General features: G+C 41.0%; 1 protein-coding gene across 14 annotated transcripts in view; it reads left to right on the top strand.

The window, feature by feature from the left end:
* RBFOX2 (RNA binding fox-1 homolog 2) overlaps positions 1-15,573 on the top strand; it is a 265,256-nt gene that overhangs the window by 49,185 nt on the left and 200,498 nt on the right. For 6 of the 14 annotated variants that reach the window (XM_082635879.1, XM_082635877.1, XM_082635875.1 and 3 more), the window contains exon 1: positions 13,713-13,769. The exons of the other annotated variants lie outside the window; for them this stretch is intronic. In XM_082635879.1, coding sequence (XP_082492005.1) covers positions 13,728-13,769 — 42 coding nt within the window. In that variant the 5' untranslated portion in view covers positions 13,713-13,727. Of the gene's footprint in view, positions 1-13,712; positions 13,770-15,573 lie in introns of those variants that run through there. 14 annotated transcript variants of the gene reach the window in all.

The following is a 15,573-nucleotide window of genomic DNA, read 5'->3' as shown; positions in this document are numbered from 1 at the left end:
TAATTCAGGCACTGTGGTACGTTCCTTGTCATTACATTTTCCTAATCCTTTCATAGCTCTGCAGAGTATTGGTGATACTACATTTTTATTTTATAAATGCAGAAATTGAGATTGAGAAAAATTAAATGTTATGTCCAAAGTCATGTAACTAGTGGGTGGGATTCCTCCCTAGGACTGGGTGACATCAAAGCTTCTTCTCTTATCACTATACCAGTGCTGATCGTGGTGTCATTTGAGCACTGGTGTTAGTCCACTGTTCATTGCCAACTCACTGCAAGGTAGATACAGGACTTGATGGTGAGCATGTAGAAACTTTTATAGCATTTTGATGGAGTAATTCTGTGAGTGTTGAATCTAATAATAAAACGTTTGGGGGCCTCCCTGGTGGCGCAGTGGTTGAGAGTCCGCCTGCCGATGCAGGGGATACGGGTTCGTGCCCCGGTCCAGGAGGATCCCATATGCAGCGGAGCGGCTGGGCCCGTGAGCCATGGCCGCTGGGCCTGCGCATCCGGAGCCTGTGCTCTGCAACAGGAGAGGCCACAACAGTGAGAGGCCCGCGTACCGCAAAAAAAAAAAAAAAAAAAAAAAAAGTTTGGGGTTGTATTTTATATGTCTTTGGTTTTTTTTAATTTCATTTTTTCTAGTAGTTCATTTTATTGCATTTTACAAAAGTACCATTCCATGATGGATTGGGCATTAAAAAAAGAAAGGGGTTGCTACAGTTAGTTTGAGAAGCCCTGCACTGTGCGGTGCCGCCTCTCTCCATTTGTGATACTTGCATCAGTAGGCAGTTTGCTCTGGCATTTCAGCTGACTCTGAGTTCTGAATGGCAGCGGGGACAGGGTCAGTAGAAAGGGGAAGAGGCGAGAGGGGAAGGTGAGGGTCTAGTGGAGACTCTGGGAGAAGGCTTTAGACTGCTCTCAAGTAGCAGAAGGGTGAATCCCAGGTCTCTCCTAAGATGAAGGTGGATACCATGCTTCCTTTGGTCAAATGCAGCGTTTGGATTGTGGCCACCTTTCTGTGGAGTCCTTACCTGCTTTTTATTACTGTCTGTGGCAATGCTGGTGTTGTTATAGAGGAGAACAAATACAGGAAAAGGAATTTATAGAAATAAAGTTGACCGAAGGTAAGAATTCAGAAAATCTAAAACCTCCTTTTCTCTCTTCACAACTGAACATGAGCACTCACCTTGAAGTGTCTTCCCTTTAAGGGAAAGGCTGCAGTTTTTTGGCAGAGCTGAGAGTTTTGATTGGCCCCCTCTACTGCTGTTTGCCACCAAGAATCCTGACCAGTCCAGTTTTGTTCAGAGCTGGTTGGGGAGTCAGCTGAGCTGCCAAGTTCTCTGCACCCAATTCGAGATGTATTAGTGTTTAGGGAGTGGGCCAGGTCTCTCAGGTGCGCCTCCTACAGTTCAGCTTTCCATGTTCCAGGAGGAAATGTGACCCTCCTGTTTCTGGAACCCCAGGTCACAGATTCTTACTTCTCTCTGAATGCCTTTGAAGCCTTGCCAGTTTAGGGAAGCGGGGAGATTAACTCACTGAAGGGAGTATGTTTTTAGGGAGGTTACCCAGAATGGGATACCCTAATTAGTGGCCCAGGAAAAGGAGCCCACATCCTTCAGGTTACCTAGGATATGAGGTTAAGGAAACAAGTATCAGTCTTATGGGATTCTTTTTATGAAATGGCAAAACAGGCCCTCTAATTTAGACCCTTGTTTGACCAATTTTAGTTATGAGGAAACATTGATCACACTGATGTAGATAAAGGCAGGCAATATTGCATGGTACGCACCTCTTGCCAAAAGCCTTACATGTGGTCTACAGTAAACTCCCGCCATTCTGGTTGTGGCCGAGGGCAGGACTGCGGACCTGTGATAGTTCTAATTGCAAACCTTGTACTTGCTTTGCTGGTTCTTAATCCCTAGAACCAGGCTAGGGTCAAGAATGGGTTCCCGATTGCCATGGGTATGACTGTTGAGATAGTTTTCAGTGCTCCTGTGCTGGTGACAGCTGTAGGTTGGGAGGTGGTTTATGTAGGTCTGCCCTTCTCTCTATGGGGATAAGCTACTTATTTAACATTTATTGAACCTGTGATAAGTTTAGGCAGTTTATAATGCCAGCTTTTAAATTTCAAGGCAAAATAATTTTGATAATTTTCAGATTCATTAGAACCCTCTTAACATTTGAACAGAAGGTGGAAGATAAGAGATAAGAGAATGAGGCATGTGGAGGAAGCGGCATTCTGGGATCTGTCACAATACTTTATCCTTACCTCAGTGTCATCAAGTCTGGGAATAAAACTATGTCGGAACGTCTCTGTGTCTCTTCTGTAGGTTATAAATTTCCTGAGGCGAGGGCAGTTTCTGATCCTGTTTTGTATTTCTCAGAGTCTGACCTTCTTGGTAGATTCAATAAATATTTGTTGAGATCAATTAAGTAAATAAGCTTCTAAAGTAAGCACAAAGGACAGAGTGCTAATTCAGTAGTTTATTTGTGAATTTAGTTCTCCAGGTCTTCATTGCTGTACTTCTCTGATCAGGTTCCTGAGCCTAAATGACTCGCTTGGTACTTGGCCTTAAACTTTCTCCCCTCTCTCTAAGCAATGAGAAGACGGGGAATGAGAAGACGGGGAATGAGGTTTATAGATGATTCAGACCAGCGGACACACTCCGCTCTTTCTCCTCCGCCACACACCCAACTCCTTTCTGTATGGTCTTTGGGGACAATTAAAATTTTTTTTGCCTTAAAGGTATGATTCCTAGGTGAAGCTGGGAATTCATAATTGTGTATGTACTCATATTTTTGTTAGGTGTGTGGAATTTGAGGGGGTAGCAGTGCTGGAAATAACCTTAGGGTCTCTTCCTCCCCGCCACGTTTTACCAGTGACAAAACAGAGACCCAGAAAGGTTAAGCAGTTTATTCCTAGCCACATGGTGAATTAATTGGCCATCAAGACTGTTCTCCAGGTCTGCCAGGTCCTAGTTCTAGGCATTTACCACGCTACCAGAGAAGGCCTGTTTTTTATAGAAAGCATCAGTAAAACCTGACTTCCAGCAAAAACGAATATTGGCAATTTAACTTAGGAATGTGAGTGCAAAACCTTTTTCCCTTTTGAATGCTAGAGCTATCCCAAAGTTTCTCTTTTTCTGCTTTTTGCATGATTTAGAAGACAGAACAAAAAGAGAAAAGTTGCATAAAGGATATGCTTCATTTAAATGCTTAAAAAAAAAAGTAGGGCACTTCAGATTCCTAAAAATAACATTAAAAAAAATCCCAAAATTGTGTAAAAAAGGATTTTAGTTTCACGAATTCTGTAATTTTCTGGGGTTGTCTGGGCCGGGGGAGGATGCTAGCTCTCCGAATGCTTTATGTTCTTATATGCCTCTTTTGTTTGTGGTGACCCCAGAACGGGAGATGGAGAAACGTTCTCTGAAGAGTGATTTGGGGGGAGGGATGAGAAAGTTGCAGGCGGGAAAGCTCAGCGTAGCGGTTTTAGAGAGGGTTGTTTTTTTTCTTTTTTAAAAAGGAAAGGTCTGCTAGGAGCCTGGTCCTAACTGATTCCAGATGGGCCTGCTCCAGTACAAAGGTTTTCAGTGTGTTTGGGATGGGACAGACCATGAGGGCCCCCTGAGCACTTCCTGTGCAGCTCGGCAATTGTACTCACCTAATCAGAAACAGCCCTCATTGCTGGGCCTCAAGAGCAGCCATCTTGGGCTGTCTTTGTGCCTCATTCTGTGAAACTGCCCTCTTCTCCTGCCTGGTTTATCTCCCCATTCTAGTCTCCTTTCCTCTCTAATCTCTTCTCTGTTTGTTTTCAGGGGACATATATATTCCTTATGGGGTGGGAGCAGTGGGGAGGAGGAGGAGGGGACAGGAGAAATAGGAGGAGGGAGGAGGGTGGAACAGCCAAATTAAAGACAGATGCTGAAAGGCTTTTTTTTCTGGACCTGGGAGATATTTGCTGGAAGTGGGTATTGGGAACATGAGAATGTGAAGCAGACAGGGAAACCAAGCCAACTCTGTTTTTTAATTTCTTCAATCCGGCATCCTTTCCAAAAGGGCTCAGAATAATACGTGGTTTGTTTACATTATAAACTGAGTATCACTGGCCCTTTCTGGCTGTGTGCCACAGGGCGAGTTTGACAGTGACTTTAAGCCCAATAGAGATAGAAAGATGTTTTGTGCTCACATCCCATGGAGCATTGTTGCCAGGGGAGCATACCTTCTGTGCTCTGATGGAGGCTTGAATTTGGCCACCTTCTCAACTACTGCAGTGCATCTCAGGCACTCTGCACAGATGAAAAGAGGATTTTGTGGTGATGCTCAGCTGCAGGGACTATGAATCGTTCCCGTGGGCCTTCCACACTCCACCAAGGATATATTTTATGTATAAATTTGATTTTCTCTTTTGGCGCAGATGCCTGTTAGACCGTTTGGTTTAGATGTATGCTTGGTGTTTGAATCTCAGTTTTCTGGATCTAGCTGATGATTGCAGAAACTCTGTGGGCCCAGGGGTTCGTCTGGGTCCTTGCAGTTTCATCCTGATCCATTTGGCTGTTGTATTCATGTTGTTGCATAAATGTGAATTTATTAGGATTGAATATGTAAAATTCTGTGTAGGAATAAAGTTCTCCGAGGCCTTGAGTCTTAAAAAGCTGCTTTTTATTTTTATTTATTTTTTATTTATTTACTTTTGGCTGTGTTGGGTCTTCGTTTCTGTGCGAGGGCTTTCTCTAGTTGTGGCAAGCGGGGGCCACTCTTCATCACGGTGCGCGGGCCTCTCACTATCACGGCCTCTCTTGTTGCGGAGCACAGGCTCCAGACGCGCAGGCTCAGTAATTGTGGCTCACGGGCCTAGTTGCTCCGCGGCATGTGGGATCTTCCCAGACCAGGGCTCGAACCCGTGTCCCCTGCATTAGCAGGCAGATTCTCAACCACTGCGCCACCAGGGAAGCCCAAAAAGCTGCTTTTTATTTTTAATTGGAATTTTTTTGGGGGGAAATTGTAGATTCACATGCAGTTGTACAAAAGCTGCTTCTGAAATGGCAGGAAGGCAGAGGTTCTGATTTAGAGGTGGATAGACACCTTTCCTTGTCTTCTGAAGCAGAGTGGAAGAAGATTGGACGAGGGGCCCTTGAGCCCTCCGCTCACCTTGGTGGCTCTCTGCTTTCTTTGGTGTGCGCACTTGCCAAATATTAGAAGTGCTCTAGCATGAGAAGTGCCCAGTTGCAGTCCCTAGTTCAGGCAGGCCATACCATGAAACCTTGCTGATGTGCTTGAGCAGAGACAGTGCTCAGAATGTAGGGATAGATTGGGGGTGGAGACATTGTAGACCTTGGAAGAAGTGAGTTGGAATTGATAGGGTTGAATTAACCAGACATAGTTGGTTGGGATCACTAGGATTACTCCTTTCATTGTTTTCCTATTAGCTTAGATGTCATCTTCCTAAAGAGGCCTTCTTTAACCTAAAGTACATTTATCCCAATTTTTTTTAACATTTATTGTGATTTGCAACTAAATATTTGCTTATTTACTTGGTAAAATATTTTTCCCCAATTTGACTATACTTCATGAAGGCAGGGACTGTGTCTTTTTCATACTGTATACGTGGTACCTAGGCTAGTAGGTGTACATGTCATAAAAGTTCGCTGAATGAATAAATATCATGGGAAATTATGGTTCCTGTTGAAAAGCTTAATTCTTAGTTGGCCAACCCTTTGCCTATTATTTTGAGTCAGAATAGAGACTTGGAAAATTTCCTAGATGAAAGAGTTTTAATCCCTTAGGCGTCTTTTCTTCTTGTAACAAATCAGTAAACTACCTTAGCTTGAGGTCATCACTTAAGCTCTACTAATAGATTCTTGCATCATTTCAGAAAATGTGTTTAAGGCCTAGAATCCCAGGCTCTGAAGCATCTGGTCCACCCTGACCTCTAAAATTAGCAGACTTATTCTTTTCCCTCTTGTTCTACATGTTTAGAAGAGTAGCACAATTCTATTTTGATGCTTGTTACAAAATAGAATAAGGAAAACTCGATGACTCTGGTTTAAAAACTCTCTGCTCATCTAAATTGGTTTAATGGCTAGTCTTTCGTTTTACCACTTCAGCTTCTCATCTTGGAAATGACCTCCCCTAGATTTATCTTTATAAAAGGGGTCACATATATATTAGATCCCTAACTCACTAGGACTCTTTCTTAAGCTTGGCATTTTGTTTGTTTGTTTTTAAGTAACTTTTCTCCCCAAGACCAGGAAGAAAAAGTTAAGTAATAATGGGCAAAAAAATTAGAAAACATATAGGAAAAAAATGTAGGGTTGTGTGGGTATGTAAGAGTGTTTGTGTATGCATATATAGTGATATTTTCCCCTTCTCTGCCACATTCTTCTGTACCTAGAATGAGATTTTTTTATTCTGGGAAAAATTGCATAACTTCTGGATTCGGCTATTTCTTTTAGGTAGTTGAACTATAAAATACTGAATTTGTAGCTGTTACCTTATTAAGGTCTTTGGTCTACTCTTTTGAAAATTGGTAAATGATGTGGTTTTTAGATATGTGTATTGAAGCAGTACCAGTAATAAAGTAATGCCGTTGTCCTGTTGTTCCTTATTGAAGTAGAAATTTGCTTGGAGAGCTGAGAGTCATAGAGGATTGTTATTTTTGAGCTCTGAGGTCAAAATCCTCACAATTAATATTTAAGTGTTATGCTGTCAGCTAAGGTTAATATTCATTTAGGTCAGGGATCACCTCTTATATATCACTTTTATCTCTTGTAGCACCTAACACAGTCCTGGGCACATGAGAGGTGCTCAGTGCAGTTAATTTAGTGTGATCTTGTGTAACTCACAGGTTGAGTTGGTTGATCTGTTTTTTGGAGGAAAACTTCACTTGTGCATTTTATAGACACATACATGGTGTGCCTGGGAATTTTTAAATATGTATTTAAAATGCTACTTTATTCAAGTTTCTAGAGGAAAACATATGAGAATATCTCCATGGTATTCTTTACTTGAACCAGGACATAAATAATAACTATAAAGGAAAAGAATGATAGATGGACTACATTAGCATTAGGGCTATCTTTTCATTAAAATGCACCTTTAAGAAAATAAAAAGGCATACCACAGAGTAGGAGGAGATATCTGCAATACAGGTATCCAGCTGAGATCCAGAATACATAAATAACTCCTGCAAATCAGTGTATAAAAGAAGTCCTGTAAAATTAATCTTTGAACAAGCCAGAAAAAAAAAATGAGCAAAAGATTTGAATAGGTACTTCCCAAAAGATGATATCCAAAGGCCCCCGAAGTGGTCGACATCATTAATCATCAGGGTAAAACAAATAACCACAGTGAGATACTACTACACTAACTCTAGAAGGACTGAAATGGAAAGGGCAGACGCCGCCAGGCGTTAGCGAGGTTGTTCAGCCTCAGGAACCCTCAGGAACCCTCAGGCACTGCTGGTGGGGATGTAAGTTGGTACAACTTTGGACAATCTGCAGTTGGCAGTATCTGTCAAAGCTGAACATAAGTGTACCCTGTAACCAGCACTTCTACTCCTGCTTATATGCAACAGAAATGTGTACGTATGTGCACCAAAAGACATGCAGAGGAACGTACGTAGCAGCATTTTTAGTAATAGCCCCAAGCTGGAAATAACGCAGTTGCCTTTCAACAGTACTGAAATATTTTCTAATAAATTGTATTTATAAAATGGAATACTTTACAGTAATAACAGTGAATGAACCATTGCTGTATTCAACAAATGAATCCGTTTCACAAATGTAATGTGGAACGAAAGAAGCCAGCACAAAAGTACAGTATATAATGTGTGATTTCAGTTATATGAAGTTTAAAAACAGGCAGAATGAATCTATGGTGTTAAAGTCATTACTGTGAGCTGGTAGGAGTGACTTTGCAAACGCCCTAGATGGGCTTCCAGTGTGCTGATAGTGTTCTCTCTCTCTCTCTCTCTCTCTCTTTTTTTTTTACTTAGATGCTGCTTTACATGGGGGGTTCACTTTGTGGAAATTCATTGAGTTGTATACTTCTGATTTTTTCTCATTTCTGTATATATAGTCATTTCTGTAAAAAGTTTGCTTAAAAATTAGATTTTCCTTTTGTCCTGTGAAAAGCCTATAGATAGCTTTTCCTCTGATGCATGTACTAATCCTTTGCCTGTCAAAGCTGGTAGGATGTGGGTGTGCATATACATTTATGTGTTTATATATTAGAGATGTCGTATGGGCATGAAGATGCTTCTCTTCTTAATGTAAATTTGCTTGTCAAGTATTCAACACACTAAGAGTTTCAGACAGCCATTGGAAAGGAAAAGTGATAAAAAAAACTCCATTGATCACTTTTTAAACCAGCTCTCTGAGAAGAATAAGGAAACTTTCACTCTGCCTCACTGAGCAGCAAATTTGGGGTTTGCTCTGCAGATAGAAGAACCTCTTCATTAAATGTTCTCCATCACTAAAGGCTTCATTTTCAGAAGAATGCACCTCCTTTTGACCTTTATTCTTTTTATAAAATTAAGATATAATTGAAATACAACATTACATTAGTTTTAGGTGTACAGCATGATTCAATATATGTATATATTGCAGATGATCACCATAATATGTCTAGTTAACATCCATCACCACACACAGTTACAGAGTTTTTTTCTTGTGGTAAGAATTTTTAAGATCTACTCTCTTAGCAACTTTCAAATATATGGTCCACTATTATTAACTGTAGTCACCATGCTGTCCATTACACCCCCATGTCTTATTTATTTTATAACTGGAAGTTTGTACCTTTTGACCACCTTCACCCATTACCCCACCCCAGTCCCTACCTCTGGCCACCACCAATCTGTTCTCTGTTAGGGTTTGGGTTTTTTTTTGTTTGTTTCTTTGTTTGTTGTTGTTGTTTTTAATATTCCTCATATAAGTGAGATCTTACAGTATTTATCTTTCTCTGTCTGACTTATTTCACTTAGCCTAATGCCCTCAAGGTCCATCTGTGTTGTTGCAGATGGCAGGATTTCCTTCTTTTTATGGCTGAATAATATTCCATTGTATATATATACCACATTTTCTTTATCCATTCATCCATCAGTGGTTACTTAGGTTGTTTCCATGTCTTGGCTGTTGTAAATAACACTGCAATGACCGTGGGCATGCAGGTATCTTTTCGAATTAGTATAGTGCTTTTGTTTCCTTCAGATAAATACCCAGAAGTGGAATTGCTGGATTGTATGGCAGTTCTATTTTTACTTTTTGAGGAACCTCCATACTGTTTTCCATAGTGGCTTCACCAGTTTACATTCCCACCAACAGTGCACAAGGGGTCCCTTTCCTCCACATCCTCACCAACACTTGTTATTTTTTGTCTTTTTGATAATAGCCATTCTGGCAGGTGTGAGGTGACATCTCATTGTGGTCTTGACTTGCATTTCCCTGATGATTAGTGATGTTGAGCACCTTTTCACGTACCTGTTGGCCATCTGCAGGTCTTCTTTGGAAAATGTCTATTCAGATCCCCTGCTCATTTTATAATCAGGTTTTTTTTTTTTTTTTTTTTTTTTTTTTGCGGTATGCGGGCCTCTCACTGTTGTGGCCTCTCCCGTTGCGGAGCACAGGCTCCGGATGCGCAGGCCCAGCGGCCATGGCTCACGGGCCCAGCCGCTCCGCGGCATATGGGATCCTCCCAGACCGGGGCACGAACCCGTATCCCCTGCATCGGCAGGCGGACTCTCAACCACTGCGCCACCAGGGAGGCCCTATAATCAGGTTTTTTGTTGTTTTGCTATTGAGTTGTATGGGTTCTTCATGTATTTTGGATATTAACCCCTTATCAGATATATGATTTGCAAATATCTTCTCCCATTCAGTAGGTTGACTTTTCATTTTGTTGGTAGTTTCTTTTGTTGCGGAGAGGCTTTTTATTGACTTTTATTCTTATCACGGAAACTATAAAGAGAGGAACTCTTCACATGATATTAAAAAAAATTTCCCCCTTACTCTATGGAAATCTAACTCAAAGCAAGGCAGTTTAGGAAAACCTAACCTGGATGAGGTAGAAAATCATGTGGCCTTGACTTCTCTCAACTGGTCATATCTCTCAATTCTCAGTCTGGCCTTAGTAAAATTCTTGAAAGTCATCTTAAGATTGCCATGTTGTTTTCTGACCGTACCTTCGTAAATCTTTGTTCTCTCTCCCTGGAAAGCCCTTACCTGCCTCATTTACCTCAGTAAACTCCTGGAGCTCATTCTCCACGATACCTTTGAGAGGTAGCCATTCCTCTTGTGTCTTCTCACTCTACCTGTATACTCTGCCATATCACATACTACACATAACTGTGTTTATTTGTCCTCCAGTGCTAGCCTTTTGAGACTTAACCAACTGGCATGTGGTAGGTGTTCAGTAAATATTGAAAGAGAGTATGAATGATTTGGCATATTTTCTGAAAAACAATAGCTATTTTCTATGGATTAAAAGTCAATGATAAGAGTTGATATTAGTAGATATATTTTAACTTTTTTCAGAAGTGATACTTTGTGTTAATTTCTCAGTAAACCCAGGAATGTATTTACAGCAGGGGGCATATTGTGGCAGTAGGCAAGAGGGATGCTAACTGGTTCACATGGGTATCAGACATGAGCCCTTGGCCTCTTTAGCATGGTCCTCTAATAGCTGATTTAATATTAGTAGAATCTCTGGAGAAATACTTTGAAATGCTCTCATTCTGTATGCAGAATTTGAAATCATAAATCTAATGTACAGATTTTGACTGCACAGGGTTTATGGATTAAAATCAGCAGATGAGACTGTGTAGGCATTAGGACCTTATGACTGGGACAGTGTAGGCATTTTGACAGTGATAATTTTGTTCATCTCAAATATTATAAAATTTAATTCCAGAATATGTTATCTGAAGTTTTATCATTTCACTTCAGCATGTAATTTCTCAAGCCAATTTTAATTTTAAAAGATCTGAGTAGAATCATTGCCATTTTTCCAGAAGTTTAGACTAATAGGATTAGGATAATAAATTAATAAGTATTGAGTGCCTGCTCAGCGTTTAAAACTGTTTTTAGTATACCTAAAAAGTATGACTTTGATGTCAAGTAATCTGTATTTTATTTTATTTATTTAAAAATTTTTTTTGGCTGCGCGGGCTCTTCGTTGTGGCATGCGGGCTCTCTAGTTGTGGCGTGCAGGCTCCAGAGCACGTGGGCTCAGTAGTTGCTGCACATGGGCTTAGTAGCCCTGGGGCACGTGGGATCTTAGTTCCCCGACCAGGGATCGAACCCACATCCCCTGCATTGGAAGCCAGATTCTTGACCACTGGACCACCAGGGAAGTCCCGCAACCTGTATTTTATTGATGACATAAGAAATCACAGATACAAAGTGATTTCTCACTATTTCTTTCCAACCCCAAATGTCTGTAAATGGGAGGCCAAGCAGAAAAAACAAAGGCTTTGGAGTCCAAACACATCTGGGTTAGAATCTTAGCTTTTAAAAAAATTAAATAACAAATTCTGTAACCGTGGTCACATTGGTATCTCTGGAACTGTTGTTTCTCTGTTTGCAAAGAGAGGTAAGAACATATGCAAGTTGCAGTTTTTTGGTTTTGTTTTTGAGAATTAATGACAACCCATATAAAACCCCTGGCACATAGTAAGTACACTTAATGTGTGTTTGAATGAAAGGAGTAGATAAATAGAGCTTTATTTGCAGTAGTGCACTTGGTCCAGACCATTCTTGATAGATATCATGATGATAACTAATGTAAGTCAAGCTCCATAATTGATTGGATGGGCGATCTTGGAAACTGTGCTTCAGTCTTCCCATTGTGGAATAAGGTGACTGACCTTCTGTTTGTTTAAGAATATTGAGGAGAACTTTTAGAAGAGTGTTCATCATAGTTAGCCTGTGGAACCATCTGATCAGTGGTGTACACAGTAAAGGTTTCACACAAGGAATGGCTTGTTATGAGTCCACATGGAGCGAAATAAGGAAGTACAAATCTCAGAGATGGGCTAATCATGCTGTGTTCCTCCTCCCCCTGACCGACCCCCCCCATGTGAGTTTCAGTTGTTTATTAGCAAATACTGCATCCTTTGCTGTGTTCTATAGCAGTTCTGAAGCTTAGTCTGGATGCCTGTATGTTAACTAGTGGGGCATTTTGACTCTGCTGAATGTTCCAGATTGTTTAAATTCTGTTTGGGGCAAATGACTATTTATCATACGAAATTATTTTCCTTTCATGTCTATTTTTTCACTGGAGAGTTGGTGCCCTGGAGCTGAGTCTCTGCCCTGCAAACCCAAAATACAGTTTTCCTGGGTGTGTCTTATTTTAATCCACCCCCTTTAATACTGTAAGGCTCTGACCTGCTTGGAGCCTTTCCTACTTGGTTACAATTGATGCTTTGTCCTTTAGAGTCATATATGACTAGCCACTGGGTTGATTCAGTGTTCAGCTATCAAATATGGCTCTGACAAAAAATTATTTCCCTAGAAATGGGCAGCCAAGCTGGAAAATGAAACCCTGGTCCATATTGAGTCATTTAGGGAGAATGAGTAGCAGTTTCAAAATTAGAGTTAGGACTAAGCAAAGAAAAGATAGGGCCAGCTCCAAAATTGAGAACTAGTCAAAAATTAGCTGGATTTTACTAGAAGTAGACACCTTTGGGGGAACTATCTGTGGTTCAAGAAAATATGCATACATTGTGCCGTATCTAATGAGTATGGAGGGATAATTTTCTAGAAGTTCATGTTCTTCCTCTGGATTATTGATTTCTGTTAATATCCACAGGAATTTCACTACTAATGATGTCAACTTACTCTATATTCAGTCCCTTTGGCCCGGGGACTTAAACTACTTTACATTAATTTTGTCAGTAATTCTTATAACATCCCTGTGTGGGAGCTGCTTTTGAGATGAGGGATGTCAGAACTTGCTCTAGTTTACATAGCAGGTCAGTCTCTGGGATGGAAAATTCGACCCAGGATTTGTGGTTCTAGGCTTAGCATGTTTGGTCACTGAGGTGTGCAGTCTTTCAACTTCACTTCTCTCCCCTTTTCCTCCTCCTTTTTTTCCTCTGCTGGAGGAAACAATATCAAGCAAATAGCGAGGGAATCCAGTCTTCTGAGTGGTTGGAGACTTAGGAATTCTGCCTTTAGGCGTGGAGTTTCCAGTCCTTGGCTTGGGATGGAAAGAAACAGCAGAAGACTGATGCTCAGCCCATAACATGTCCTAACTGGTTTTTTGACCAGTGCCTATTTTTATTTTTGTTCTTTTTATTTTTTATTTTTTCTTATTGGGAGGAGAGGAGGGTGTGAGAGTTTTCTGTGTGCAAGCCTTATATGTGGGACAGTCAGATGTTTTTTAATGCTCAGCAGATACTGCTTTGGGTTGGGGGCCAGAGAGAAGGAGGTGAAGCAGCCACTTTGGGGTGGGGTTGAGAGGAGGGTGGAATGTAGGAAGGAGGACGTTTCTCTGTTTTCTTAGTCATAGGACTCTGAATCCCAAGTAGCTAAATTTAGCTCAGGTTCCTGTTGAAAGCATCATTTTTTGGGGGCGGGTGGTAAGGGGAGAACGGAAAACCTTTTTGTGTATCCTGCTCCATGAAGCCAATAGGGAAGCAGGAGGAGGTGAGGTTGCCATAGAGATGGTAGCTGTGTGCAAGGGGAGAGCAGCAGGGTTTAGAATTCCAGGAAGGAAGAGAGAGTGATGTCATCAGATTCCATGGACCAGCCCAGGAACCCCTGTGAGGTTGGTGGGGAGTTGGGTGTGCGTGGGGGGTGGTGGATGGGAGTTTGTGCAGGGGAATTGTGGCTTCAGTAAGGTGTGGGGAGTCCAGTTCAAGCACAGAGGTTGGTTGTGTGGAATCGTGCTGATCTGCGTTAATGCCTGCTTTTTAAAAATCTGTAAATCATTCTGAATTTGCAGAATATTTTCTTTGTTGAAAAGGATATATTCATTTAACAAAGGAGCTAATCTAGATGTAGAAATATAATACCTTTTTAGAGTTATAGTCCCTGTAGTATTTGTGTGTGCCTTTATCCTCTGTACGTGAGGGTATTTGTGCACCTATTTTGGATATATAGTTGCCTTTGTAGGATGCCTTTTATGGTGCTGCATGCAGTTAAATGCTTTATTAATGCCTGATTATTATATTTATTTTTCTACGGATGGGTGTGTATAAATAAAGCACACCTTTATTTTTAAAAAATCTGGAAGAAAATCAAAGCCATTGCTCTTGCAGCAGAAAGGAGAACTGCATGGCTCAGGACAGTTGTTCTGAACATATGCGTGCGTGTCCGTACTGATAGTGAAGGGCAAATGTGTTTCTTTTGGAATGAGTGAGGGGCTAATATTTTTAAAAACAAATACAGCAGAGTCTGTGCATCCAGATGAGTATTGTCCTTCAAAATAGTCACTTTGACTCTGGTGATACAGCCACTGTGCAAAACATAAAGAACTCTCCTTTGGAATCAGCTTCAGAGATGAGTGATGACGAAAACATTTTTAATATCTAACATCACATTTTTTATTTAAAAAGAATACCTAGCTTGATCAGACACTGGATTTCTTTGAATTGGCTTTTCCTGACTTGGGGTTGTCAAAAAAATCAAATCTGTGTTCAAATGATGAGCTTTTGTCCCAGTTAAAGATATTTAAAGTCATAGGTTTAGGTTCTGAAGGCATTTTCATTTTCAGATCAAGAGCTCCTAGATTATGTAGCTTAGCAGTGGCTGCATGAATGGTGGCAGCATCCGAGGAAGAAGAGCATAGCCTTCTCAGGGCACAGTCTTCTGAGGTGACCCATTTGGACTTATTTGTTCAACTGTGTCTGTTAAAATCAGTGACATTACCACTGGGTGATGGAAGCAACATTTTGTGGTGTGTCTGAGGGCACAGACTGAGGAACCAGACTGATTCAAGTGTGCACCCCTGTTCTGCTGCTCAGTGACTGACCTTGGACGAGTCGCAGTCTCTGGTGCATTGGTTTCCTCGTGTCTAAAATGGGGATGATAGTGCTGTAAGTACCAACCTTACAGTGTGGTGCTGAGGGAAAGTAAACTAATACAGAAAACACTTAGCCATTTGGTATGTTCTCAATCAGTGTTTCCTTTGGCTATTGTCATTAATAACTAATTATACATTTCTTTGAATTACAGAATTATGAGGTAGAAGGTTTCAGACACCCTGAATGTCTAGGAGGGAGGGGCCTAGGAATCTGTAATTTTTAGGTGATGCCCAGATGATGATGATGAACAGCCAGGTCTGGGAACTGCCGTGTGTGACCTGTTTTCAGTACGGCCCAAGCACTAGAAGTGTCATCGTTTCCTGAAATCTTACTGGAAATGCAGAATCTCAGGTGCCACCCCAGACCCAATGAATCAGAATCTGCATTTTTAACAAGATACCCTGCAGTGACCTGTATGCATGTTAAAGTTTAAGGAACACTGCTTTTCTTCTACCAGTGGGAGTAATTGGGTGATAACTACAGGTTAAAGATGGATTATCTCTCAGTTATTCACATTGGTAGAAGAGAAACAGGCAGGCTAAGCCA

The sequence above is a fragment of the Mesoplodon mirus genome, assembly GCF_964341445.2.
Source record: "Mesoplodon mirus genome assembly, chromosome: 11".
NCBI lineage: Eukaryota > Metazoa > Chordata > Mammalia > Artiodactyla > Ziphiidae > Mesoplodon > Mesoplodon mirus.
Note: the sequence above shows the minus strand (reverse complement) of the source record. Positions and strands in the feature narration are given on the sequence as shown.